The 27,159-nt window shown below is 35.0% G+C and overlaps 2 protein-coding genes and 1 pseudogene across 2 annotated transcripts; 1 reads left to right on the forward strand and 2 right to left on the reverse strand.

Moving 5' to 3' along the window:
• The first annotated feature begins 481 nt into the window (after nt 1–481).
• LOC134242517 (GTP-binding protein 4-like) lies at nt 482–2,557 on the forward strand. The gene has a single exon (XM_062724619.1). It carries the CDS (start codon nt 528–530, stop codon nt 2,436–2,438), a length of 1,911 nt encoding a protein of 636 aa, XP_062580603.1. The 5' UTR covers nt 482–527; the 3' UTR covers nt 2,439–2,557.
• Nucleotides 2,558–7,534: 4,977 nt separating this feature from the next.
• On the reverse strand, nt 7,535–9,655 carry LOC134242541 (leucine-rich repeat-containing protein 24-like). The gene is made up of 2 exons (XM_062724649.1): nt 9,577–9,655; nt 7,535–9,130 (listed from the first exon to the last, which is right to left on the reverse strand). The coding sequence occupies exons 1-2, from the start codon at nt 9,653–9,655 to the stop codon at nt 7,590–7,592; spliced, it is 1,620 nt and encodes a 539-aa protein (XP_062580633.1). The 3' UTR covers nt 7,535–7,589.
• Nucleotides 9,656–11,418: 1,763 nt separating this feature from the next.
• LOC134242542 (leucine-rich repeat and fibronectin type-III domain-containing protein 5-like) lies at nt 11,419–13,253 on the reverse strand (annotated as a pseudogene).
• Nucleotides 13,254–27,159: the final 13,906 nt, after the last annotated feature.

Here is a 27,159-nt window from a genome sequence, read left to right on the forward strand (position 1 = left end):
CATATAATGATGCAATGCTTATTGTATATATGTAATACAGATACAAATATTCATTGGCATGAAATGAAGCAAAAATGAAAGTTATTTTAATTTTTATAGTAAAAATAATGAACAGCTTATATTATTGTCTTAAAGGTAAATCCATGTTTTGAAATATTTTTTATACAAACATTTTCTAAATTTTAGGAATTCAAGCCTTTAAAAACCACTGGTGAAAGTGCGGTGTCATCAACTTTTCCCCTAATTAGCGTCTTTCCATGAAAAAAATCTGACTCAAGGAAAAAATATTACAGTTACTGCAGAGTATATTAAAACACATTTCTCTAATATCATTAAATTAGTTGAAAATATTTTTTTATTAGTATTTTATCTTTAATTTACACTGTGTATTAGTCACGATTGCGTTTTATAGAATTAAGGTCTCACTTTGTTGACACAAAACTTTTCAAGACTATGATGAAAACATTTCGTCACTTCCTTTTTACGTCCACATGTGAGCACATGTGATTGAGAGAACATCAGACAGAATGGCTCATTACAATTTTAAGAAAATAACTGTTGTTCCTCCTGCAAAGGATTTTGTGGACATCGTCTTGTCAAAGACACAGAGGAAAACTCCAACTGTAGTGCATAAACACTACAAAATCAGCCGAATTCGGACGTTTTACATGCGGAAAGTGAAGTACACACAGCAAAATTTTCATGACAAGCTGACTCAAATCATTACAGATTTTCCAAAACTTGAAGATGTCCATCCCTTTTATGCTGATTTAATGAACGTACTGTATGACAAAGATCACTATAAGCTTGCTCTGGGCCAGATCAACACAGCCAGGCATTTGATTGACAATGTATCTAAAGATTACTGCCGCCTCCTCAAATATGGAGACTCACTTTACAGATGTAAACAACTTAAGAAAGCTGCCATGGGAAGAATGTGTACCATTATGAAACGTCAGAAGCAAAGTTTGGAATATCTGGAACAGGTGCGTCAACATCTTTCCCGCTTGCCGTCGATTGATCCAAACACTCGTACCTTGTTGGTGTGTGGTTTTCCAAATGTTGGGAAGTCCAGTTTTATCAACAAGATCACTCGAGCTGATGTTGAAGTTCAGCCTTATGCCTTTACTACCAAATCATTGTATGTTGGTCACACTGATTACAAGTATCTCCGGTGGCAGGTGCTTGATACACCAGGAATTCTAGATCATTCTTTGGAAGAGAGAAATACCATTGAAATGCAGGCAATTACAGCTTTGGCTCACCTGAGAGCAGCTGTCTTATATGTCATGGATCTTTCTGAACAGTGTGGATATTCCATAGAACAGCAAATTGAACTTTTCAATAACATAAAGCCCCTTTTTGTGAATAAACCACTGATCATTTGTACCAACAAGATTGATGTGGTCCGCATGGATGACCTTCCAAAAGAAAAAGCAGATCTTATCAAAGAGTTTGAAGAAAATGATGTACCAATTCTACCCATGAGTACATTGACAGAGGAAGGAGTCATGGATGTCAAAATACAAGCATGTGAAAAATTACTTCAATACAGAATCGACAGTAAAATCAAGGGGAAAAAAGTGAATGATGTTATGAACCGATTGCATGTTGCAATGCCAGCTAAGCGTGACAACAAAGAAAGACCTCCATGCATCCCTGAAGCTGTGTTAAATATGAAGAAAACCATGGACACTGATGTGAAACCTAAACGTAAGCTTGAGAGAGACATTGAATTGGAAGAGGGAGATGATTTCATTGTTGATTTGAGAAAACACTGGGACCTTTCCAATGAAGAGGAGAAATATGATATTATCCCAGAAATCTGGCAGGGACACAATGTGGCAGACTTCATTGATCCTGACATCATGAAGAAACTGGATGAATTAGAAAAGGAGGAAGAAATGAGAGAACAAGCTGGTTACTATGACAACGAGAGTGAAGAAGAGGATGAGGAGATGAAGAGCATTAGGAAGACAGCTAGGAAGATCCGAGAGAAGAGAAAGATAATCATGCTGGAATCCAGAGAAAAGAGGAGGATAGAAAAACCCAGACTTCCTAGAATGAAGATGAGCACAGAGAGAATGAGCAAGGAGCTAGGAGACCTTGGAATTGAAATGGACTCGGAGGAAGATACACACCTAAACCAAATGCGATCAAGAAGCAAGAGCAGGAAGGCTCTGAAACGAAAGAGGGAAGAATCCATGGATGTCGAAAAACCAAGATCTAGGAGTCGATCGGTGAGTAAAGCACCACGTGATCAGTCCGGAGTCCGTGATGCAAAGATGGCCAAGAAGGTGAAGACTATTGGCAGGAAAGCTCAAGTTCCTAGAAACCGTGAGGCCAAAAAGGGAGAGGGAGACCGTGTCATATTGAACATGAAACCTAAACATCTGTTTGCAGGAAAACGCAAGGGTGGAAAAACTGACAGGCGATAAATCAATAATTATGATCAATTAACAAAGTTAAATATTGTTTTTGAATTTTAAACATCAAGTTGTAGCATCATTGTAAAATTATTTACAATTATTGTAATATTAAATTGTTATGAGCCATTTATTATAGTTCTTTAATTTTTTTTTTTACACAGAAACAGTTAGCCAATAGTAATACAATGTAACATTTGAAATTTAATATTTCACAATAATGGTATAATAGTAATAATACAGAAATTTAGATATATTCATGAGTCGGATGAAAGCAAAATGAATTTCGTATTCACCTTGCTGTTAATTACTACAAAATATTTTTGTTAATTACTACAAAATATCTATTAATCATATTCACATATTGTCATATCAGTGTATTTTCATGTTATGAGATATGAATATAGAACATAATATCTCAAAATATTGCAAATATGCTACACTTTAAATTCCAAATATTTCAATTAAATGAGAGCAACTGAACCAGGGATTCAGATAAATTTCAGATTTAAAGAAAAAAGAACAGAACCATCTAAAACAAGAGGTCTTTTGGCGATATAGCTTACCTGAGCACATTGGCACAATGTGACAAACACAAATCAGTTCGGTATTGAATAGTTTACAAGGGAGGATGGGGGCTTGATCTTAAACTAGGATGGTGCTTCCATTTCAATCTTGCAAATGGCTTTACTGTCCTTGAGCAAATTTCTTTGGAAGATTTTTTCCTTTTGTATCAGGGTTCTCCACTTTTGAAAATTTAATCATGGAGAAAGCTGTATGAAGGCAAAATATGACCAAAAACACGAATGCGTGTTGGACTTCTTTAACTTTCATTAATCAATGGTTCGTTTTACATAACTTAACCACTGCAGCACAAAATGTTGACATATAAAATATTTTTTTAAGTTAAAAAAAAAAAAAAAAAATTATGTATCCAATTATTGTATCTTACTCTACAAATGTACCAAAATTGGCACAAAACTGTAGGAAGAATTTGAAGGAACTAAAATAAATTACTTGAGTGACCATGGCAACATTATTTAACAAGAGGGCCATGGGCCACATTGCTCACCTGAGCTGTGGCTATGAAAAAAGCAGAAATCCGTTCATTATTGAAAAGTTTAAACCTAAAAGTGGTCCCAACCAATCCTTATAGGGTAGAGGGTATGATTTGAACATACTTGAATCTACATTAACTAAGGATGCTGCATATTTCTTTGACTACCTATGGCTTTATTCCCCTTGTACAGTATATATTCCTTTGTAAAAATTTATCTCCATTCTGCCCCCCCCCCCAACCCTCCCGATTTGAACAAACTTGAATAAACACTTCCTGAGGATGCTTTTATTTCAATATTAATAAACAAGACTTGTCTGTTCTTGAGAAACTTCCCCCCTCTTTATCAAATGAAAACTTTTATCCCATGGTAACCCTACACTACCCCAGGATCTACCATCTCTCGGGAGGGGGGGGGAGGGGTCATAATTTGAATGAACTTGAATCTACACTAATTGACGATGCTTTCATATCAATATATGACAAAAGATGGTTTTGCTGTTCCTATAAAGATTTTCAAAAATTTTCCTATGTATTCATATGTTAAACTTTGATCCCCCATTGTGCCCCACTCTACCCTTGGGGTCATCTTTTTAACAAACCTTAAATAAGGGCTGTTAAGAAGTTTGTTCCATGATGAAATACTTAAACAAGAGGCCCATGGGCCTTATAGATCACCTGAGCATTATGCAACAACTTTCCAGTGATTGAATTTGATTCATGTTTTAAGCCAGATGCTATGGCATTCACAATTTTGAAAGAGGCATCATTGATCATCATAACTATACACTTAGAAGTTGCTTAGTTGGTTACTTAATACCCATAGGCAAGGCAGAGGAACAAAAAATGCATTTCAACTAATCAGTAATATTCAGCAATAATCAGTAGTGCCCCTACCACACATGGACCCCTGACCTTTCGGCCTAGATCCACACATTGCACGATTTTTGAAAAGGCATCCTTGCTTTTCAAAAATATTTGATTAATACCAAGGAGCAGATTTCAAACAATTCATTCATTTTCAGTCTATAAGTACAGCCCCCCTCTCTATAGTACCCCTGACCCTGGGGCCTTGAAATTCACAATTCTGGAGGACTAGGGTCCTTGTTCATAACTATATAGGTAGTTCAACTGACCCAGGAGCAGAGAAGTTTATTTTCAAAGAATTCATGAATTTTCACTATAATTAATAGAGCCACCCCCCCCCCCCTTAACACTAGAACCCCTGACACTGGGGCCCTAAAATTCACAATTTTGGAAGAGGCACTCTTGCTCATCATCACTATGTGCTTAGTTAGTTTATTTAATACCTAGGAGCAGAGAAGAAGATTTTCAAAGAATTCATGTATTTTCACTATATAATAATAGACCCCCCCCCCGAACAAGAACCCCTGACCCTCGGGCTTTAAATTTCACAATTTTAGTAGAGGCACTCTTGCTCATTATTATAACTATGCACTTAGTTAGTTTATTTAATACCTAGGAGCAGAGAAGAAGACTTTCAAAGAGTTCATGTATTTTCACTATATAATCAATAGAGCCCCCCCCCCCCCCAACACAAGAACCCCTGACCCGAGGGCCATGAATTTCATAATTTTGGTAGAGGCACTCATGCTCATCAAAACTATGCACTTATTTAATCTATTTGATACCCAGGCGCAGAGAAGAAGATTTTCATGTATTTTCACTATATAATCAATAGAGCCCCGCCCTAACACCAGAACCCCTGACCCTGGGGCCCCAAAATTCACAATTTGTGGTAGAGGCACTCTTGCTCATCATAACTATGCACTTAGTTAATCTATTTAATCCCCAGGAGCAGAGAAGAAGATTTTTAAAGAATTTATATATTTTCCCTAATATATAATCTTAGAGCCCCGCCCTAACACCAGAACCCCTGACCCTGGGGCCATAAAATTCACAATTTGGGTAGAGGCACTCTTGCTCATCATAACTATGTATGTAGTTTGTTTATTTAATAACCAGGAGCAGAGAAGAAGATTTTCAAAGAAATAATGCATTTTCACTATATACTTATTTAGTCCCGCCCTAGCACTAGAACCCCTGACCCCAGGGCCATGAATTTCACAATTTTGGTAGAGGACTCAATGCTGATTACAATCATGCAAACAGTTTGTCTGCTTGATGTCTAGGAGTAAAGAAGAAGATTTTTAAAGATTGCATTAATTTTAGTGGTTTTGGCCCCACCCCGCAGGCCCCGGGGGGCAGGGATCATGGAATTCACAATTTTTGTTCCCCTTCACTCATAGATGCTTTGTGCCAAATTTGGTTGAAATTGGTTCAGTAGTTGCAGAGAAGAAGCTGAAAATGTTCAAATGTTAACGCACAACGCACGACGCACAACGCACGACGAACGACGCACGACGACGGACAAAAACAGATAGCAATAGGTCACCTGAGTTTACTCAGGTGACCTAAAAATTTTGAAAGAGTGCTGAACTAAAGAGATTAATTTTCAAGTATGACAAAATCACAAGGCTGTGCTTCAGATTTATAGCAATCCAATTCAAGCAGGAGTTATAGGATTTTTCTTCTATATGAATATATATATATAACATCTTTAAAGCACCCGAATGATAGAAATGCTGGTCATTTTGAGTAAAAAATAAAGGCTAATTTACCTTTGATTCTTCATAGCTTATCTTAAAACACTCATTATTATCTTGCATAAAACTAGCTGATGAGCGTAGGTATAAGAACGATTACTTTTCAGAAGAAAGGTTTGTCATTTTGAAATTTTTTACCGACTTGATAATTTTTGTATAGTATTTTTCTAGAATTTTTCTGCACAGACATCCTCTGTTTTAATACCTGTCCTCCCCTTTTTGATTCAACAAAAGACAGTTAAAAGCATATCAGTAGCAAGAACGGACTCTACAAACATGACATTTCACAAATTTTAAATATGTTTTTATCGTATTTCTTTTCGGAAATAAAAGATAAATGTGGAATGAACTTTCTTAACACCCTTTATACTTCCTGAAGATGCTTTTATTTCAGTATGGATAATAATTATGGCTTTGCTGTTCTTGAGAAAAAAAAATATTATATTCCTATTTATTCCAACATTGTATGTAGAACTTTTATTCCCTCAATGTGACTCCATCCTTCCTACAGGGGTCATCTGATCAGACTTAAATGTAGAAAAAGTTTGCTATAAGTTTCAACTTTTTAGACCCAGTAGTTTTTGAGAGGAGGAAATTTAAAGAAATGCTACCAATTTTTCACTTTTTTAATTTTTCTCCTTGAATTAGCGCGTTGTCCTTTTATGACATGTATGGCACGCCAAATTCACAAAAATGAGCTAAACATACTTTCATAGTTGATAAACTACATATTTGTAGGTCTATCGAGTGTAAGCTATAGTTTACAAACCGTGAACTATAGTTAACAATTCCTTAACTATAGTTTTCATTTGTAAAACAATATTTTACGGCTGTTAACTATAGTTTATAGATGTAAAATACTGTATAGATTAACGTTGTTAACTATAGTTTACAGTCCGTAAACTATAGTTTACAACGATAAACCTAGTTTATCGACTGTAAAACTATTTTTAGCTCATTTTTGTAAATTTGGCGTCCCAAAGACATGGATCCTTTTACCCAGAGATGCTTTGTGACAAGTTTGGTTGAAATTAATCGAGTGCATGGTCCCGGAGAACAAGTCGAAAATGGGGGGGGGGGGGGGGTGATTACAGTCAGCGGTCCAACACCTTTTTTTCTTAGTAAAACATTGTAAATAATAGACATTTTTAGGAGATATACGTACATGTACATAATTTGTTTTGAAATTTTTTTTTATTAATTATTTTTTAAATGCTTAACAAAATGCAATAATTTTACCTTCATATAAAAATAAATATTAATCAATGACCTTATACGAGAGTATTCTCATTACATTTTGTCAACAACAACCATTAAAAAATAAATAAAATATGCTGGATTTTCCCCCCCAAATTTGTCCAAGATAAACAATCACTTTTGCAGTTTTGAAAGAAAAAAGTCATCAGGCCAATCTCCTATGTAGATACATACATGTATATAAGCTACTTTGTCTAGTTCCCTTGCTATTTGTTTAATCGATCACAAACTTAAATTTTCGGTGTGGTTGATGTTGTGTACTCTTTGAAACCTTCTTGAAATCCACAACCTGATATTTTCAACAAGAGTTTGTTTCTCGTTACATGCTCCTTTCTTTTTAGTGCAACAGTACAATATGAAACAGATTGTCAGAATAAAAACAGAACATCCTAAGACCGCTCCCACCAGCCCGTAAATAGTGTTTATCATATCCACCGGCTTGGTCTGGTTGACATTTTGTTGCCTTGTATTTTTTGCTGCAAGTGAGGTAGTTGTGGCTGTAATAGAAGTAGGCAAGGTTGTGCTGATGCTTGAAGTAGTGGTTTTAAGTGTAATAGTAGTTGTGGTGGTCAATAAAGGAGTGGTGGTGGTGATGGTGGTACTGGTTGTAGGAGTGGTGGTGGTTGTGATGGTAGGAGTGGTGGTAGTGGTTGTGGTAGTTGTGGTGGTAGTGGTAGTCGGGATGTCTGTTACAGTCACGGTCAGACTCACATCGTTCTGTTTTCTAACGTTATTGGCTTCAAGTTTCCATTCTCCGTTATCTACAACATCCAGAGACTTTATTGTGAGGACACCGGTTTCAGACACTACATAGTTTGCTTCATTGTAGTTATAATATTCCAGTTTTGTGCCATCGGGTCTTTTAAAGACAATATTAGGAAATGGATCCCCTCCAAGTGTACATGAAATCTCCAGCTGAGTGTGATATTTACCGGTAAATGTTGTTGATGTACAGTTAGCAGACGCAGGTACACATATGAAATGTGAAGAAGGAACATTAATGATTGATTGATAGTGCAAAGAATTTGGCGAGGAACATATTACGGATTGTGGCATCGGACTAGGAAGTATCTTTACCCATTCTAAAGCACAATTGCAGTGCCACTCATTTCCGTCTAAACGCAAAGTCTTGATATTGGGTAATGTTAAGACGCTTGAATTTGATAGCTCGGTAAACAAGTTCCCAGATATATCTATGTATGCTAGGTTATTGCTGGTTTTAGTAAAACTCCAGTCCAGGCGTTTGATATGGTTTCCGTGAAGGTCCAAAGTCTTCAACATACCCAGAGGATTAAGAAAGCGTTTATCCAGCTTTGTCAAACCCATTTCTGCGAGGTATAGTTCTGTAAGTTTGGTCAAATCCTTGAAAGCAGAGAGAGTTATTTCAGTTCCATTATTTCCAGACAAATGCAAGGTTCTAAGAAATTTCAATCCTTTAAACGTGTCCTCTGAAATTTCTCCAAGTTTGTTAAAGGAAAGATCCAGTGTAATCAAAGATGATGGTAGAGAGCCATCTGCAATGGATTTCACATTGCTAAAGGCAATATAAAGTCTTTTTAAATTTGGTAAAGACGAAAAGTACGCACGTTCTATTGATGGTATATTGTTTTTAGAGGCAAAAGTACCACTCAGATGTAAATTGATAATTTCTGATGGTAGACCAGACGGAAAGCTGCTTAGCACTGGACGACAGATGGCAGAAATATTGGAACATTGGCATTGTGACGGGCAAATAGATTCTATACATACCCATTCTACAAAAGCTACACAAAAAATAATCGAAACTATTTTACTATTCATAACTGTTCCTTCAGTTTCTCGCTTAATTTTCGTTGAACGTTAAGTTTTACTTTCAACCAAATTTCAACCCTCATGCTTTATATACTTCGCTGCCTCTTTCTCTCTTTCAAAGAATAATGTACATAAATAAATTTAATGAGTTCATTTAATCAATCACCTGGTAGAGTTGCACATAAAAGAAGACTGAGAGATAAAGCAATATACTTCAGCTTTGCTCTTTCAATGTCAAGAGAATCCCATAATTCTTAAGATAAATTCCTGCTCATCAAGATTCTACGTTTGCCCTATGCTTGAAATGTCTCACAATTTCATTCAGTCTTGTAACTTGGATAATCCAACTAAATTTATGTATAGAACTCGTGTATTATTTTTACAACCAAAGAAAATATATTTTACAATTTTGTCGTACCTCCTCTGTGGTTTCCACGAGTAAAATAGTTACAGTATTGATGGTATGTCACATAGTTGTGGATACATTGTGTTTGCATGTTTGAAGATCTATTCAAATCGTAAACACAGGGATATCAAGAAGAAGACATACTAGGTCAACATCCTGCTTAATTTTCGTGACATTGCTACACATTATTGTCTCTGTCAATGGCACTGTAAGAGAACAACTTCTTTTTGGCCATGAAGAAGTACATGTATAGATACAATGTTTAAGGCTCATCAGACTAAAATGTATTTCAAAAATTTATGTTTTACTACTTGAATTCACTTTCTTACCAAAATGTTAGAAGTAAGAGCAAATGATGTACTATCACACCATTCATAAAGAAATGTAAAAACTTCTTCATAAATACGATGTAGATCAATGTTGTCTGGTATCCTATGTACCCAGAAAAAAAGACAGTTCTTAAAATCCATTTTCTCTGTTATTGTCGGTTGGAAATTGCAAAAAGATTTTTATGATTTTAATTCGTCTATCTATATCACTATTAATTTACAATTACTACGTAAGCTGAAACATTCAGAAAGATACATGTAAATGAAGAAGAATCAGTTATTCATAAGCTTTAATTATATTCTTGATTTTCTATTTTCCAAAGCCTTGAGCATTTGCAACTTATTTGGAATGGAGACAATAATCTTACCTACAATTAAAGCATTGCAATTTGATGAACTTGTTCAAGAATTCATCGTATCTGCTATGAAATGTGTATGGTACTATTTCTTTTTATGTCTGTGTAAACGAAGTTTGGGGGGTATATAGTTTGTGCCTGGTCTGTCTGTCTATCTATCTGTTTGTCCAAAAAACTTTTATCTTGCTCATACAGTTTGAGTGGGCGGGACACATATTTCACATGTGTATTCCTTGTGACAAGACCTTTCTTTGGGTACTACCAAATTTGACCTCTTGACCTTGGAGTTTGACCCATTTTACAAAAATTATCACATTCTAACCTAGGTCATAACTTTTTGAACACTGGAGCCAGGGCTTTCATACTTTACATGGGTATTAAATGTGAGTATAAATATTTTTTACCATTGACCTTAGCGTTTGACCCACTTTAAAAAAATAATCTGGGCCATAACATTTGAACACTTAAAACTAGGACTTTTATTTTTCACAGGTGGATTTCTTGTGACAAGACCTTGCTTTGGGTATCAACAATTTTGATCTTTTGACCTTGACCTTTGGAATTTGACATGTACTTGAGAAAAATTCAATCCTAGCCATAAGCTGCCATACTGACACATCAGTGTTTCACAAAAACATCTTGTTTTTAATTTATTTTGATTTGTGGTCATCTGATTTGGAATTAATATCAGTTATTGTTTTTTTTAATGGTTATTATTACATACTTATGATTTCAGGTTAGAAATATACCGATATATTACATATTTCAACTGAATGCGAATAATTTGTTTCTACGTACATGCATTTCTTAAAAAATACTAGTAATTATATTATTTTATTGATCCAGTTGGAGCTCATCGTGTACAAATTTACATGTAGTTATATATCTAATTCAGCGACATAATGTGAATCAAATATGACAATGTAGAATACCGTACTAATATTATCTTGGGTCGGTCTAATTTTATAGTTAGGTTCTCATAATTAAAGCGATATAAAATTCTGGTATAAAACATATGACCTAAGCCATATCCTTAAAAAAATATTGTAATGTTTTTATGGAACGTTTTATTGTCGAGTTATTTTTGATAAACAATGTATCATCTTTGCATGTTTGAAATAAAAATAAAGTCAGTATTGGATAATTTCTGTGAGTTGCAAACCTACATTTTAATTATGGTCAATATTGTGAATTCTTCTAGATCTGGTCATCCGTATCTGGACAATGTCACCAAGGCTTTGTTTCTCGTAAGATGTTTCTTCTTTTCTTTCGCAGAAATAAATTTTGAAACAGGTTATCAGATTAATAAGAGAACATCCCACACTTGCTCCAACCAATCCGTAAATAATGATTTTGATATCCACTTGTTTGCTGGTCTTGACAATTGGGTCAATGGTGATACTGGTCTTAGAAGGAAGCGGGGTTGTCGTGGTGGTTGAGCTGGTAGGAGTGTTTGTTGGGGTGGAAGGATTGGAGGTTGTGGTGGTAGGAGTGGTGGTAGTGGTACATTGTACTGCTGGTGGTGGTAGGGTTGGAAGTTGTGGTAGTGGTAGGCGTGGTGATAGTGGTAGTTGTGGTGGTAGTGGTAGTCGGGATGTCTGTAACAGTCACCGTCAGACTCACATCGTTCTGTTTTCTGACGTTATTGGCTTCAAGTTTCCATTCTCCGTTATCTACAACATCCAGAGACTTTATTGTGAGGACACCGGTTTCAGACACTACATAGTTTGTTTCATTGTAGTTATAATATTCCAGTTTTGTAAGTGTGCAAAAAATCTCCAGCTGAGTGTGATATTTACCGGTAAATGTTGTCGATGTACAGCCAACTGACGAAGGTCCACATGTTAACTGTGAAGAAGGAACATTAACAATTGAATAATACTGCAGAGACTTTGGTGTGGTACAAACTACGGATTCTGGCATCGGACTTGGAAGTACCTTTACCCATTCTAAAGCACAATTGCAGTGCCACTCATTTCCGTCTAAACGCAAAGTCTTGATTTGGGGTAATGGACTTTTACGAGAAGCACTGACATTTAAAGTTGACTGTTTACGTGGACATTTAAACCTGTGTTATCTACGGAGGTACAGAATTGATAATGGATAAAAAAAACTTTTCTAGTGGTCATAGTAATGGTGTTAGGGGCACTTATACGTCAAGGCCTGGATTTGAGGGTAGGATGATTGTCGTTTTCTTCAACTTTTCTGTGCTTTAAAATAGTCCATTGTTTTCGTTGAATTAAAGGTTGAACTAAATATTTTTATCTTAAAAGAGCTTCCATACACTGTCCTAGTGTGAGAATAATTCGTCAACTGTAAAAGTCATCGCTTCTCGTAAAAGTCCACTGCTAAGACGCTTGAATTTGATAGTTCGGTAAACAAGTTTCCAGATATATCTATATATGCTAGGTTATTACTGGTCTTCGTAAAACTCCAGTCCAGGCGTTTGATATTGTTTCCGTGAAGATCTAAAGTCCTCAACATTACCAAACGATTAAGCAAACGTTTATCCAGCTTTGTTAAACCCATTATTGCGAGGTATAAGATCTGATAGTTTGGACAAGTCCTTGAAAGCAGAGAGAGAAATTTCAGTTCCATTATTTCCAGACAAATGCAAGGTTCTAAGAAATTTCAATCCTTTAAACGTGTCCTCTGAAATTTCTCCAAGTTTGTTAAAGGAAAGATCCAATGTAATCAAAGATGACGGTAGAGAGCCATCTGCTAATGATTCCACATTGCTAAAGGCAATATAAAGTCTTTTCAAATTCGGTAAAGAGGAAAAGTAGGCACGTTCAATTGATGGTATATTGTTCTTAGAGTAAAAAGTACCTCTCAGACGTAAATTGATAATTTTTGTTGAAAGACCTGGCGGGAAGCTGTTTACTCCCGGACGACATATAGCAGAAATATTGGAACATTGACATTGGGGCGGGAAAATAGATTCAACACATACCCAACAGAGGAAAAATACAAATAAAGTTTCTGTTGCAATTTTACGTTCCATAACTAAGTGTTCAAATCCCGTTTTGAGGTTAACGTTGTTCCTTTGTCCCACTTAACATTACTTGTTACCTTTTTTCATTTTTATAGACTTGGCTAGCACTACTTCTTTTTAAAGAAATATTTGTATATATGGTAAGATTCAACCAATCAGTGTGAAGGATGGCAATAAAAGGAAAGGAAGACGAATACATTCGATCCTTGGACTGGCAGTTTTAATACAATCCGATAATCCTTACATAAATTACTTCTTTACATGTAATGACTTTTCTTCTCTTGTCTTAAACTTGAGCACCCATCCGATTAGCTTTTACAAACACAGGGAATCTTTATACAATAGTCATAACTCTTTGATTTCTATGAGTTCTGAATTCCTTTAAATCGATACAGACTAAAATTATTGGATGGATAAGGTTTGTTTGCAGAAGTTTTAAACCAAGAACATTTATAATGTCATTTACCTAAAAAAGAGGAAATAGAAGAAAAACATATTGGATCGCTTAATTCTCATATATTACTCAATAAAATATAGAAAAACACTTCCCTAAAGCATATTAATGAGAACAAGCTAATTCAGAGAATCTGTGTCCCCCGCTTAAGGAAAAAAGAGTATATGTGCGAATCTAATAGGGGCACTTTAAGAAGGACAGGCAGGTCCATAGAGGGCAGACAGACAGACAGAAATTAATATCCCCCACTTTCAGTGAAAGCGGAAGGAAATAAATGATGATGAATAATAAGTCGAAACGTAAATGCACGCATTTTCTAACAACCTGTGATAGTTTTCAAAGATGTTCAAACCGAAATAACCATTGAATGAAATTAAATTTACTCAGAACTATTTCCATAACCCAGATCCTTCAACTGGCCTCGGAATTTCATAAATATTATGGATTCTGTTAAAAATTATATATATATATATATATATAAAAAGAATATTGATATATGTCAGAATATATTAAATGTATCAGATCCATGTTAAAGTCGCGTATTAAAAGACTGAGGGGCAATATGAAAACAATCTATCTTTCCTTGTTCAATAATCCAGAAGTAATATGATCAGTACGTACTGGTCCCCACCGACAAAGCAGATACAATATTGTCTTCGTTTGTAAGGCTCATTCCATAAATTGTATTTTAGAAGAACTTGGATTTAATTCTACTTATGGTAATCCTACTTATACTCATACTTCCCTTTGTAAGGAAGAAATTCTTCAAAACCATATGTCATTTTTAAATATTTTTAATATTCCACAGAGCCAAAATGACTTTGAACTACCCTATATATACTGGATTCCAAAATTTATAAAAATCCTTACAAACAAAGATGCTTTGCGGGTTCCAGTAATTGTTCAACCAAGCCTCTTTCGTTACTCCTCACTAAGAGATTGATAGTAGTGAAGGAAAAACTTCAAGAGTACTGTACAACAATATTTTCAAGAAGTGTCATGAATCAGATGTGGATGCTTAAAAATTCGAAATAACTTTTAGACAAATCACAAGATTTTATCAAAATCAACAACTTAAAAACTTACGACTTTTCAACTTTAAACACAACTATTCCCCACGATTAATTAAAGTCCAGGCTTTTTGATATCATAGTATATCGACGACGTATTGTCAATTAACAATAGTAATTTCCATTCCTACATCGACACGATATATCCTGGTGAGCTTGAGATAAAAGATACCACCGAGTCTGACACATCTGTTTCATACTTGAATATTTTACTTGAAAAGGGCGTTAAGGGTAATTTAACAACCAAGCTATATGATAAACGTGATGACTTTAACTTTTCTATCGTTAACTTTTCATCGTAAGTTCTATGGTTAATACAATGACCTTGTCAGCAAATATAATTTATCATTGAGTCAAATGCTGACAGACGTTTTTCATACCAATTGTTAGTCCATTATTTATACACTCAATTGACGACGGATTTTCCCGTTATTTCCTGATCATGACATGGAGCACACGGCGGGTGTGACCGGTCAGCAGGAGATGCTCACTCCTCCGTGGCACCTGTTCCCACCTCTGATGTTTCAGAGGCCCGTGTTTGCTCTGCTCCTATTTTGTATTTTTTTATGGACTTTGAGATTGAATATTGTTCGTTATCTCCACATCCTTCTTGTATGACTTCGGTACTGGTTCCATCAATGTGGATTTCAGGCAACCACTCAATATCAAAATTAAAAAACTGGGATATTGTCTTAGTTGATCCCTCTGGAAATGTCCTTTCTGGTGCTTGTCTAAAATGAAAAAATGCAAGACACTTAAACTTTGGCATATAGAGTTTTATATTTTTTTTCTTCTAATTTTATCAATTATAATACTATAACTTCATTTCCTTATCACTGTTTCAAATTTATACGTGGAACAGAAGTCCCCCTTTGATCGCTGAGGAACACCAGGTCGTACTGTGATTTGTTTCACCGTTTCTAATCAATCTGCTGCAGTATAAGAAAAAAATTATGAAAATAAAGATAAAAACCATTTCTAATGGATGTCATATATTGTGTCAATCCACATGATACTAGTAAATGATGAACCTATTCGGCTGCGCCTCAGGAAATAGTCCTGGCCTTGGGGAACTGGAATCTTGCTTATTAACTGTATAATAATTTCATAGAAACTGGTCAGAGGTGCAAAAACTATATACATACATACAATGCAAAATATCGTACAAGATGAAAAAAGAGGGAAAGACAATAACAAAGAAAGTAATACTCGTATATTACGCGGGTCAGACAGCGTCATAAACTATTAAAATAAACATACATCATTTTTTCAGATTTTTTTTCGTTTTGAGTTGACATAAGTTCTGTAAATTTAACAACTTCTAGAGCCACCCTTTGCTTTCCCAAGTTCAGCCTCTTGATGATGACGTGGGCCTTCTTGTTGTGAAGTTTGATTCTGAACGGAAGAACACTGTAAAACATACCAATGAAATATATTGAATGTATTCTGTAATTTCCAACATAAAAAAATAAAATGCTTTCTTTGGTTGTTAGTACGAGACGGTAATAAATGTCGCAGCTGTTGCAGAAAAATTACATTCCTCTGGCAGATCAAATATGCATGTACATGTAAATCAAGTTTTCATACAACACAAGAATTGTAAAATTATTTGCATTTGACATTTTGCAAGCCATAAAAATTCTAATTTAAAAATGGTTTTATTCATTTTTGTTTTAATGTTTTGTACTAGAACATAGATAGAACGTTTTTAAAATCACGTTCGTTTTCTATACTTAGTTACCTTTCTTCCGAAAGTATTTCACCCTGACCTGATACAAGATAGAGATATATGTATAACGTTAGCCTATTTAACAAATGCTTAAAGTGTATTGAAGTTTAAATAATGAGATAATATGAAGAAGAGCACTGCAAAGTAGAACATCTTCTCGCAAAACAGCATAACTACATATAAATCAAAGGCAAATTACGCCACTTTCATTACGCACGCATGGACCCCCCCCCCCCCTCCAACACACAAGCGTGTTTCTACAATGTAAATTGTATATCCAATTCAACTCTGTTGTGAGGTGATAATAAGCAACAGTTTAGTCATAGCATTAGCGGATTCAGAGAGCTGCCACTATATGTATTAAAATATACAGAATAAGATTAGGACATCATTTTTGTTATATTTTCATCTATACCTCTATACATCTTGATGATATTTGATGTATCATGGCCCCGTCCTCAGGTGGATCCTCCTTCGATGGTTGTTTCGGCGTAGTCCACTACAATCTACAGAGGTACACCGACTGGGGTGATCAAGTCCCATCCCGGAATAACTCAGCTCTCCGCCTTCGCTGCAACACATTAAAAGTTCATTCTCAAGCAAACACAAATACATGTAGAGTCTTAGTGTTGCACTTTCCACTGTTTTCTCTCTTCATATTCACATGGATGCCACTTCTGCCTCTCTGCCTAGGCGTCCAATGAGTTGCCGTCTCTCAGTGCCTGTTACACCTACAATTCGCATCGCCATCTACATAGATTGCCCTGCGAATCCACGGCATCCAACTTCCACTGGGAGACACCACACTCTCCAGCCCGTTGTTGACCATCTGCCACCAGATCACTGTACTTATTCATTTTCTGTTCATGGGCTTCTTCGATTCTGTCCTCCCAAGACAACGTAAGTTCCAGCATAATAACAAGCCAGACTGCCGGAGACCAAATAACAATACCTGGTCTCTGATTGATAGATACTACCGGTATTTCCTGTGGAAACTGCATTCGACTGTTGAGACCTGCTCGCATTTCCTAGTCACTGGTGGTGTCCAACAGTTCACCTCCTTCCACTCCCCCAGCACGACTCTGTTCACCAGCCTTTACAAAGTTTACAAACTTCAAGCTTTCCTTGGTCTTCCGAGGCTTCTTCCTTGCTTTTTCCAGCACGTCTGCAATAAGAGATAGAACTTTGTCATGTCTCTGACTCTCCACGTGTATCTTCCATCTGTTAAAGCTACTGAACACGAAGACATGATACTAGTATGTTCAAGGTTGGCTGGACTATAACAAAAATTGCAGTTTGGATCATCCCTCATGCCTGATAATTGTCAGATTGGTTGGGTTGGCAACACGTCATAAACAGACTTAAGCTGAAACTGCAGTCTCTGGCGCTTTGTTATCCAGATCTCGTTCCAAGATAACTTCTTCTGTCGGCCAAGTTAACCAGCTTCCCTGCTTCTTAACACCAACTGCCTTCACCAATCTTGTGTGCTCTTCCATTTTGCGCACTTCTTTCTGCATCAGTTGCCTTTTCTCTGCTTCCGACGATGTACCCCATTTTGTCGATGGTACCGGTATTAGTCCTATTCCCTGCCTGTCTACTGCAACACTTCCCACAATGTCGGCTTGTCTCATGAATGGGCATCTTGCACTGTCTTCTTTGCAGATCATTTTCTACCATTCTTGGTATTCACTCCTGCCTACCGTGGCTTGGAATCATTACTGTCACGTAACATCAGATACTGCCTGACTTTGGTAACCTTGAATTCCTTAATGACTGACGTCAGTGATAATTGCGGTTTTGTTCTGTGCTGTATAAACCTATGCTTCACAAGCTTCTGGGAACAGCGAGCCATCTTCTAAAGTACCGACTGACCTGTCTCTCCATCAATTCATATGCGGTCACTGGCACATCATACACAAGTGGAGGCCAAAGAATTCGTGGAAGTACGTCGTGCTGGTATATCCATACCTTGTATTTTCCTAGTTAGGCTTTTTTGTGTATGGTGTTCATCCATTTCTCAAGTTGATTATTGGTGTCGCTAACATTCTGCTTATCACTCAGTGATTCATTAAAGAACTTTCCAAGGCACTTAATTTGTTTTTCTGAGATTGATGGGATAATCTCATCTCCAGCACTGAACTTCTCTCCTGTGATTTTCCCCTTTTTTCAATACGAGGCTTCTAGACTTCGTTGGCTTGATCTTCATACGGGTCCAACTGATGATATCTTCTATCTTCTTCAAGGTCCATTTTGTCTCTATGGTCTTTGTGCTTATTTTCATATTGTCCATGAACGCTCTGACAGGGAGCTGTCTCACACCTGCCTTCATCCATGAACCTCTGCTCATTTTCTCCACCGACTTCACTATCAAACTCATGGCTGCAGAGAATAGAAATACTGATACTGTGCAGCCTGTGACAACCCCAACTTCTAGGCGCTGCCACGATGCTGTGAAGTCCTAAGTAGTTAACAGTAATTGAAGCCTGTCAAAGTAACTCTTGAGTAGCGTCCGTATCCTGTCTGGTATATAGTAGCACTGTATGGTAAATTGGACTAACTTATGAGGTATGGAACCATAAGCATTAGCTAGATCCAACCATATTACTGCCAGTTCTCCTGTAATCTCTTTAGCCTCTCATATTACCGGTATCTCTGTCAGAACATTTGTATGCACCACACACTCCGAGACTCCTGGCAATCCTCCTTTCTTCACAGCTATGTCTATGTGCATGTATTTGTTAGACAGTATATATGTTGTGTCATCCACTTGATCAAAATGGCCAGGAAAACTTTTCCTTCGATGTTCAACAAGAAAATAGTACGAAACTTGTTAAGTGACTTTGAGTTTATCTCCTTTGCAATGAAGCATCCCTCAGCTTGATGCCAGCTGTCAGCTAACTGCCCCTTTCTCCAACAACTGTTTCAGATGTTTCTATAAACGTTGGGTTAATCTCGGACAGTTCTTGTAAACTTGTGCTCTTGCTCACGCCTTCCTTCCCCCCTGCTTCTCTCTGTCCTTAGAAAGATCTTTAACTTTTCTCTTATGTTAGTCCTTAATTCAGCCAAAGCAGGTCGTTTTCCCTCCTTTGATAATCTAAATCGTCTTACCAGCTGTCACAGCTCTCGTCTCAGATTGGTCGTCTCTTTGTCTTCTGATCTTATTCACTACTCCTCTTGATGGCTGCTTTTCCACCTTTCCAAATCTGTCCAATCCTACGTTGTACGATATTGTTGCCATACCTTCTATCTTTTTGTCTTTTCCTCCTGCCAGTGATGCGTTTAGGATTGTATCTACATCACTGCCAAACCTCTCCAATTCTTCCTTATTTCTGCTAGTTGGCCATTTGATCTTTGCTTTCCTATCTGATTCAGCCTGCTTCCTTCTGGACTCATGTGTCTGCTCTTTTGGTGTTACCCTTCTCTTCTCCTTGGATGCCCCCCTCATTGGACACGTGTTTTACATTTCATTTACAATAGAAGTAATTGAAATTATATTCAGAAAGAAAATTTTGCACTTTTTTTTCATCTTCCAAATCTTTATTTCCCAGATCTTACTCATTAACAATTATTATACGAACTAATAAGCTGGAAGCTACCAGGGATGTGCCCTGACTAAGCTCCTTTACAAGAATAATTTTGTAAATACTAGTACGTGTAGCATTTCGCAGAATGCTTCTAATGATAATATATTCAAACAAAGACATAAAGATTACACACTTTAAAACTTACAAATTCTGTATAATAATAAGAAAATTCGGTGTTATTTTACAACATTGTATTAGTATGCAATATAGCTATACACTGAAATAGTTTTAATTATAATACCTAGAAGGGAGGTACATGTACGTCTTTCACGACCTCAGAGTCTCTTATTTTATCTCCCTTCTTACGTTCGTTCTGAGGGCCTGCTCCCCCTAGAAGACATATTAAACATTTACATTTTTAAAAATAAATTTCTTAAGAATAAGGAATATTATTTTAGAATAATTCATAATACAAGATTTTAAATGAAATAATATCCCTATAGCTGTTTCATTAGTATTTTCTAATCGACAATACATTTTATTTTTAAGGTAGATCGCGGGTTTGCTGACGTCACAATGGGATTTGACGTAAAAAAGCTTACCGCGTTCAGATTAGCAAGCGAAAAATAGCAGTACTATATGCAGCAAAAGGTGAAATATATATTAAAGGTTGTTTGGTGTGTTTAATTTTTTTATATTAATTGAGAATAAATGTTTTGATGAAATTTGTCTTTAATATTTTATAGTTTTTGACGCTGATATCACGTACATTTCTAAAAGGTCGTGCTATTGCCGAATTGATAATACAATACAAAACGGATCATCTACCACCTGTGTGTCTGCCCTGCAGTTTAATTTCTTTTTGTTCACTTTTTTGAATTTTGTTTCGTTTGTTTAATTTAGTCTACACGTTAATCTGCTTTATTTTTATTTGTTTATCATCTCTAACTCATTATACAAGGTATCCATTTTCTTCGTGATAATGTACGCCTAGATTGCCGGATTAGTAGTATTTGTATGCGCCAAAATTTGTATGAGCCAAGTACAGGTATAAGATTTCTAAAACGACAAAGATTTAAGAAATTGACAGTATATGGTACATCAATATGCTTAATTAACTATCATTTGTGCACGAGTTCCTCTTATCCTTTCTTTTGGGGCGGGGGGGGGGGGGTTAAATTAGATAATTATGAGCAGGAGAGACGATAATGATTTTGGTAACATCACTAAATAAATATCGCCAAATAAAATATGTACATCCCATAAATTGTCATTTATAACTCAGACCCTTTTATTCTTGACAATCAATTGCGATTCGGCTTAATTACAACTGCAATTATTGTTTTCTGCGGGAGGTTTTTTTTTTTTGGGGGGGGGGGTGTCCAAGAGTTGCAGGTCCGTAGGAAGCAATTTCAATTAGGGGCACAGATACTCGTTAATACTTTCATTTCGGGGTACTATCAACAACCAAAACTTCATGACAAGCATAAAAAAGGAAGAGGTATCAGGGGTTTTAATTGAAGGCCACACGAGCATATAGTAGTAATGTTTTCTTAGTATTAATACCTGTTTTCTATAGTATACTGTATGCTTTCTATAATATTCTACATATCGGCAAAGTGATGATAAGAAATGCCTTTTACGATATCTTGACGGGAAAACTGAAGTAATTTAATTAAGGGATAGTCAAAATTAATTCATTCTATGAAGTTTCTAATGTATACAATGTAGATCATAAAGTTACTTTAATTCAACTGCAATATTTAAAATTTAAAACCGGGTAAATTTTATTTATAGATAAAAATGATGCAATAGTACATATGTTTGAAAATGTTCTCAAATCCGGTAAGATTTTTTTTATCTTATATCTATGTACATTTGTCATAATATTTCTGCACCCTTAGCCTTACGTTTACTAGTATTGCCTGAAAAAATCTAGAAATCACATGACATTGAAATAGTGCCACGCTGTTGGTAAATTATGGCAATGATAATATCGGGAAATTGAATTCACGGCCGATTGCATGCTTTATTTTGAGTGAATTGTTGATCAATTTAATTTTATTCGAGTCATGCAGGCATACGAAAATAACGACGTCGCACCTAAGTAATATAACGTCGTGATGAAAATATAGTACTTCTGATTAAAAAATTGTTAAACTTTAAAGTTTTTTTGCAAGAAATTGAGCGAGAACACATATTATTTTTTTTTAATAAATCGATTCTAAATTTACTTCACATTTATTGTACCGAGTAATATAAAATTCGTCTGCTTCGTTTTAAAGTTATAATTGTGGTTTTGAAATGCGTATACCGGCAGAAAACGGACATTTTACTATATATTTCATTGAAAAAGCGTCAATTGTTCTCATCAGCATTAGCGCATTTGAATTACGATTACGATCTAACCACGCAGACGAATCTCAAAAAATTTTCAGAAATAAAAATTCAAAATGAGAGGAGTTAACTGACAAATTTTTAGCCTATGTTTTCAGGCAGACAGTAAACCCGCGATCTACCTTAAATATATTAAAGGCCACAAAATACAACAGTAAATTATAAATGACAGTGGTTCCATTTCTAACATCGTAAAAAAAAATTGAACGAAATTTACTATTGCTTTTCCCCTTGTTTTCAAGAAATACTCATTACATTTTCATTTAAAGACTTTGACCCCTGCATCTAACATTTTATTGTCCCACATCAACTTTTTATCAAAATGTGTCTGATTTTCAAATAAATAGCTATAACCTTTAATTCATTTAATACTAAAAGGGAATGTTTCCCCTCCTTCGGAATCTTTTATCTGTGATTTCTTTTCTTCATTAAAAGCTTGTAGTATAGTCATTTTACTCGTATTTAGATATGTCTTGTCACGGGGAGAACCGTATCACATCGTTAAGTACTTAATTGAAAGACTCCCTCTCAAGACCAGTCAGTTCTGCCTGATTAGACGAAATTAATGATTTCATTCCAAAGTAGCAAAAATCCTAGGTCACATGGACCATCATGAAATTTATATAAACTTTTTTTCCCCTGCCAGAGTAAAAAATGTAATATTGGGGGTCTCGGAGGTTAAAAATGGAATTTTACTTGAGTGATGATAAGAAAAAATTACATAACCACGTACGTGGTCTAAAAGTACGTTTTCCTAGTAATGGTTCGGGTAGCCTTTGAAATATGGGAAATAACCAATATGCACCCAAAGTAAGGTGCACGTCTATTAAACATACTTTGCCCCACTTGAAATATTAAAAAAAAACAAAACCTTTGTGTCACAAGTCAATCATATGTACTTTTACCTGGCTGTTTGAAAAAGAATGAACTCAGCAATGCTTACACTGCCAAAATGAATTTAAATAATGCTAGCACTTTATCTGTGATAATTAAATGGAAAATAAAGATTATATGATAATATTAGCAAATAATTATTATCTAAAGTAAAACAGATTCTGGTAATATCTTATTTGAGTATTTAAGATTTCAGGGTTTTTTTTATCAAATCTGAAAGTTTCACATATTTTGGCATTAAAAGACCCCCGTTTTTTTCCCTCGAAGAATATGAGACAGAAAACACCAACGAAATCTTAATACATCAGGTCTTCAAAAAGGGGAACTTAATTTTTTTTTTAATTCATTTTCTGTTTGTACTGGAAAAATGCTTTAAATAATATTTTTTACAGGGAAATTAATAATAATTTTTAAAAAAAATCCAATATCTGTATTTACTGGGGAAAAGATTTAGTGTAAAATTGAAGCGCAGAAAAAAAAAAGAAATTCGGTGATAAATTGGGACACAATTATTAAACCTAAATCAAGGAACTACTTTTTCCAGATATATGTGCGTCACTATCACTTATACTTTGAATATTAAACGCGAATGGATCTTCTTTTAACATTCCAATACTTGTCCGTCAGTACTCCTCCAAACACACACCTTATATACTTCAAATTCCTAAATATTTCCAGTCTATGACGACTTTAAAAGAATTTCAAATTCAACGAAGGAAATATAGTTATTACCATTATGCAATAGATTGTCTATGTTTATAAAAGCTTAAGAAAACAATTATACGTGACTTTTACACGACTTAATATTTGAAGGGGAAACCCGTTTATAATCTACAGGAAGCTAAAGGGGGGTTCTTTATGTTGAACTGTGAGGTCCAAACACACCGGAAATTTACTTTGGTATTAAGAGATTTTTTGACAGCGCGATCAGAGTATACACTGACTAAATTAATAGGTGTCACACCTTTTGAAGATTTTGGATGACGATGATTTTTTTAAATACTATTTTCCAGAAAAATAATGACAAAATTGAAAGATAAGCATAATTATCAATAAATGTTTTGCAAAAAGGTACTACATTAAAATTTTATTTGGGTGTTGTTGTTGTTGCTGTTTTGTTAAAGAACTATATGCGGTATTAACCAACATTTGCCCCCCAAAATCAAACTTTGATGGAGTAATATTTAATTAAGTCCTTAAACAGGGGAGTATATGCTGACTTCAAAGCACTGAATAATTTCATAAGTAATGACGTCATCTGTACGTAATGACGTCACAAATATGACGTAAATTTCAGTTTTTTATGAATTTTGCAGAAAAATGTACATATTTCGTCGATATTTTAAATAAAAGTCACCGAGCGCATGTGTGTTCAGGATAAATATTTTGATATAATGTGTAGAATGATAATATCAATGAAATATGTCAATATTGTTCCTGAACACACATGCGCTCTATAAATTTTAAAGCTTAAATTGTTGAAATTTTGTCCATTTTGTCCTCTTTCTGAAAAAGGATATAAAATCGGACTAGTTTGTGACGTCATAAAAACAGAAATTGTGAATACACTGCTCTGGAACTATAATATTTTCTGTTAACTTATATTTCTGTACAATTTATTGAATTCAGCACATTTCAGGAAGTTTTCAAAATTTGACTTTTGTGGGGGCAAACATATGCAATATACCGCATATAGTTCTTTACTAGTATGGAAAATACATATATATTCTTTGTAATCTTAACTAACATAGCATTCGTTCCAGCAAAATTAAAAAAAACAAAACATTTTTAACGCATAATAAAGTCTTTTTATTAGCACTTAATTAACAGGTACATTATGCAATACAATTTTTCTTTTAAAAAAAAATTTCCATCATATAACTTATTCAAATAAAAAAAAATCGTTCCTTGTTCAAAGATCTTAAAAGTAGAACCAAGACACTTTATTAAATGATCCTAGATTTTATAAAGCTTTCAAATTTTCGTGAAAAAGAATTTGATGTATTTATATAATTGCCCTGTAATTACGAGAGGATTTTCACGAGCCTCTAAGTTGAGCTCTTTTTAAGAATAAAATCATAATATTCTGTGCAATTATCTTTCCAGGGGAGAAACTTCAAATTGAAGGACCTATATGTACATGTATTTGAAAAAAAAATTATACCAGTGAGTAGCTTTTACATAGGATTTTTTTTTTACTTTTTGCAAATTCCTACTCTATATCCCCAGTATTCATTTTAAATAACGATTTCATTCATATCATATTTTATTTTTTAAAAATGTACATTATTCGCCTCTGTGCTTTTGAATTTGATAACCCTTTTGAGTGAGTCGAAGATTGGCATACTATATTTAGTGATGTTCCTCCAGATTTACCTAATCTTGTGTGTTTATAAAAATTGTCCTGTTATTTACGACTCTGATCGTAGCATGGGTACTATACATCATCAAAATAATCTCCAAAAAATATCAATATTCCATACACGTAATTCCTCTTCCCACGTCCCAGGGATTAAAGGGAGGCTACAACTGACGAAGAGTCTTATTTCTCCCCCTTGATTTATATTTGATATTATCTATTTTCTCTACCACTGTCTGAGGAAAAAAGCTACAATCTATCACAGCATATTACCACTGACGATATTTCAATATTAAGTGACCCAAATTCTCCTATATTACCGATAAAATCTGTCTCCATTTCAAATCGAAGTGTCATAAATTTTTTATGCGATATTGTCAATGAATTGGACGTAGTTTACAAATGGTTTTTAAAAGACTTTTCATATGCCTTTTAGTTATCTCTTTATGAAATCCCTTAAATTTCATTTTACAAACAAGATTTATCAAGATCTATAGCACAGCGAATAAAGAAGTTGAAAGATTTAAGAACATATTTGTAAACCAAAAAATTAAAATAAGAAAAGAAAGGGCAAAAAAAAAAAAAATCAAAATGAAAGAAGTTAAGAATGACATTTTCTCCACAAAGGGGAGTGGAGGGGGGGGGGGGTGTGGGGAGAGAAAAAAAAATTATATGTTAAAATTTTCGAAGACGTCTTTTGCATTGTTTTTGACTTGTGTTATAAAAATATGATGCATAGAAATCTTTCACACAAGGCACGAGTGTCATAATACCTTGGAGGAATCCCAGAGGGCGCATTCTTATCCCCATAAAGTGTTTGTTTATTTATTTAGCATGTTCCCTACACCTAGTTATCGTTGTATGTTTATGTTTAATCCGACAAATTGAAATGAGTGCTATGATTGATTAAACCTTTGATTGACATTCCTGTCCTGCTCTGTACAGGAATAATAAGGCCGATAAGTTTTATCTTCATCTTTTGTACTTACCCGTAAACGGTTCCATCAAAGCCACCCGCCAGAATAAAGAACTATTGCTCAATCATTACATGCTTATGTCGGACAACATATATTGGAATTACAGAACCTTTCCAATCCAACCTTTGATTTGATGTATTTAATCGCAAAATTTGAATGAGCATCCTTTATAGAATAGAATAGTAGTTAATTATTCATGTCCATTACTTTTCTTGAAAAAAGAAATCTCTAATTTTAAAAAAAAAATTTATTTCACAAGATCTAAGATTTTATCATAGTATTTCAATAAATTCAATCGACATCGCTTTGCAAGGAATTTCTACAAATGCGCTTTACGTATGCTCTGTAGACCCCGCCCCCTGTAGTAAAAGTTGAGGTCCTATATCATAAATCTAATTCTCAAACACGGCGATAAGAAGCTAAAAATTCTACTAAACTGTGTGCCTGTTGGTCAATCCGGTTTCAGAAAGGGAGGGATTAGGCAAAATACCAATTTCACATCAAGACCGGA

This window comes from Saccostrea cucullata, unplaced genomic scaffold (genome assembly GCF_032062105.1).
Source record: "Saccostrea cucullata isolate Sc308-1 unplaced genomic scaffold, CSIRO_AGI_Scuc_v1 ctg266, whole genome shotgun sequence".
In the NCBI taxonomy this organism is placed as follows: domain Eukaryota; kingdom Metazoa; phylum Mollusca; class Bivalvia; order Ostreida; family Ostreidae; genus Saccostrea; species Saccostrea cuccullata.

Excerpts from the sequence above, each read along its gene's own strand:
- LOC134242517 (XM_062724619.1), top strand. The coding sequence starts at position 528 with ATGGCTCATTACAATTTTAAGAAAATAACTGTTGTTCCTCCTGCAAAG.
- LOC134242541 (XM_062724649.1), bottom strand. The coding sequence starts at position 9,655 with ATGCAAACACAATGTATCCACAACTATGTGACATACCATCAATACTGT. Across the intron at positions 9,131-9,576 it reads TCGTGGAAACCACAGAGGAG|CTTTTGTAGAATGGGTATGT; the intron begins GTACGACAAAAT and ends TTTTTTGTGTAG.